Source organism: Trachymyrmex septentrionalis, unplaced genomic scaffold (assembly GCF_001594115.1).
Source record: "Trachymyrmex septentrionalis isolate Tsep2-gDNA-1 unplaced genomic scaffold, Tsep1.0 scaffold57, whole genome shotgun sequence".
In the NCBI taxonomy this organism is placed as follows: Eukaryota; Metazoa; Arthropoda; class Insecta; order Hymenoptera; family Formicidae; genus Trachymyrmex; species Trachymyrmex septentrionalis.
Genome location: NW_017305745.1, coordinates 73,069 through 75,165, shown reverse-complemented (window position 1 = coordinate 75,165; position 2,097 = coordinate 73,069). Strand labels below are relative to the sequence as shown.

The window sequence follows — 2,097 nt, the reverse complement described above, 5'->3', positions numbered from 1 at the left end:
GAGAGTCGCTTCGCATGGAAAGTCGAAACCCACGTGCAACAGTACAATTATAGAAATCGTGCACCTTTAAGCAGAGGAAAGGAGGGCACAAACCAAAATAACAGGTCTACTTGTGATCACAGAAAATGTAAAAGTTTATATTTAACCGTAAAAATGGCCTTGTCGGCAATTTCCATGATCATATTTGTAATCAGCACAAAAATATAGTAATATTTATATAAATCATTAAGAATATCAATAATCAAGAATATTAATATATAAAAATTGTTTTTTTAATATTTGACATTGAAAATGATCTTGTCGGTAATGTTCATAATCATATTCGTAATTAGGGCATCAGAATACAATAGTATACCAATCGATAAGAAAATCGGGGAGTTTAACTTTTCGGAAAGTACACCCAAAAATAAATAGGTTAATAATAAATAAATAGTAGATAAAGATATTTTTCAGTTCTATTGTATTAAAAATAATAATTTTTTTCAAATGTGCTACAACAAAAATTAGCCATTTCTTAATTGGTTTTGTTTAGCAAAATTTAATTTGATTAGGATATTCCCAAATCTATAAAATATTCCAGCCAATTTGCCTAAAATCGTTATATTTTTAATATTATTAACGCAGGATCTTTTTTCAGAATTTTTTTTTCTTTTTCCTTTTGTGTTTTATTTGTTTATTTATTACTTTGTTGAAAATGATTGTTGAAATTAATGAAATAGAAAATTTTAAAATATTTGAAATATATCTTATCAGTGTGTTTGCAACCTATGACTTTCTTTTCAGTGACACGGATCTTGTATTTCTTCGATTATACTTTATTGAGAAAAGAATATTGAAGCTCTATGCGAAAACAGAATGGCAGTAAAACAAGAATTTATCATTGAATATTCAGACTTACTGCGAGAAATAGAGAACGAGAAATCAGAGTTTCTGTTCTTAGATGTTAGAGATCCTAAACTAATTGAGCATTGCAAATTACCAAGATTTATTAATGTAACAGGTGTAAACCTTTCGTTATATATATAAATTTTGGAAAATTTATGGTGTTCATTTCTCAAACGTCACACAGTAATAATATTGTATAATTATCATAAGAATAATATATAACAGTAAGTAATTATACATTTATTTCAGGGACGATAGATGCTTTCATAAGCTGTGACAAAAAGAACTTCGAAAAACAATACGGGATATCTAAACCGGATTTAAAAAAAAAAATTATATTAGTATCCTGCAGTTTTAAAAGAGCTGAAACAGCATTGAAAACGTTGAATAAAAATAAATACGAACAGTATGACAATATCTTTTAGAGAATTATTAGTAGAGATTTATTATAATGAACCCTGGTGAAAAAATGTTGCTAAAATTATTTCACATTTTGGAACACTTCAAAAAAATTTCGATTTAATTTCAGCGATTTTTAACCGAAAAATTCATTTTTGATAAAATTTCAGAAAAATTTTAGCAAAATTTTCAAAAAAATTTTAGCAAGATTTTCAGGGAAATTTTAGAAAATTTCATTGAAATTTCGGTTAGATTTCAGTGATTTTTCAGTATGTTAGCTAAAAAATTCGCTTTCAGTGAAGTTTCAGCAAATTTTCAGTAATTTCGTTGAAATATTCCAAAACATGGAATAATTTCAGCGAAATTTTTTCACCAGGGGAATTCTGTATTCTGTTTTGCAGAGTATATATATATGCGGGAGGTACAGACGAGTGGAGGGCGAAACAGAACAACAACAGACAAAAGTTTATAATCACATATGATCAGTTATTGGAAGTTCAAAACAATCCTGATGTTCTGATCATCGATGTTAGAGAGCCTGAAGAGTTTGATAAAATTGACAAAATAACATTGACAATACCAAATAGTATTAATATAAGATGTAAGAATCTTTCGTTGTATTTCTAAATGTTGGAACTTTACTATTAATTTCTCAAGTGTCATACATAATGTGGTACAATTATCGTATATAAATAATATATAACGATAAGTAATTAAATATACATTTGTTACAGCGAGTGATGTTGTTAAAGAATTCGAACTTTCGAAGGAGGCTTTTAAGACAAAATACACTAAATCTCAGCCGACTAAAAC

At 27.5% G+C, this 2,097-nt stretch overlaps 1 protein-coding gene across 1 annotated transcript in view; it reads left to right on the top strand.

The window, feature by feature from the left end:
* Window positions 1-782: 782 nt before the first annotated feature.
* The window catches only part of LOC108752160 (thiosulfate sulfurtransferase/rhodanese-like domain-containing protein 3), a 2,239-nt gene continuing 924 nt past the window's right edge, over window positions 783-2,097 (top strand). The window contains exons 1-3 of the mRNA XM_018492826.1: window positions 783-1,000; window positions 1,135-1,291; window positions 1,686-1,885. Of these exons, the coding sequence (XP_018348328.1) occupies window positions 856-1,000; window positions 1,135-1,291; window positions 1,686-1,885 (502 nt within the window). The 5' untranslated portion in view covers window positions 783-855. The remainder of the gene's footprint in view (window positions 1,001-1,134; window positions 1,292-1,685; window positions 1,886-2,097) is intronic.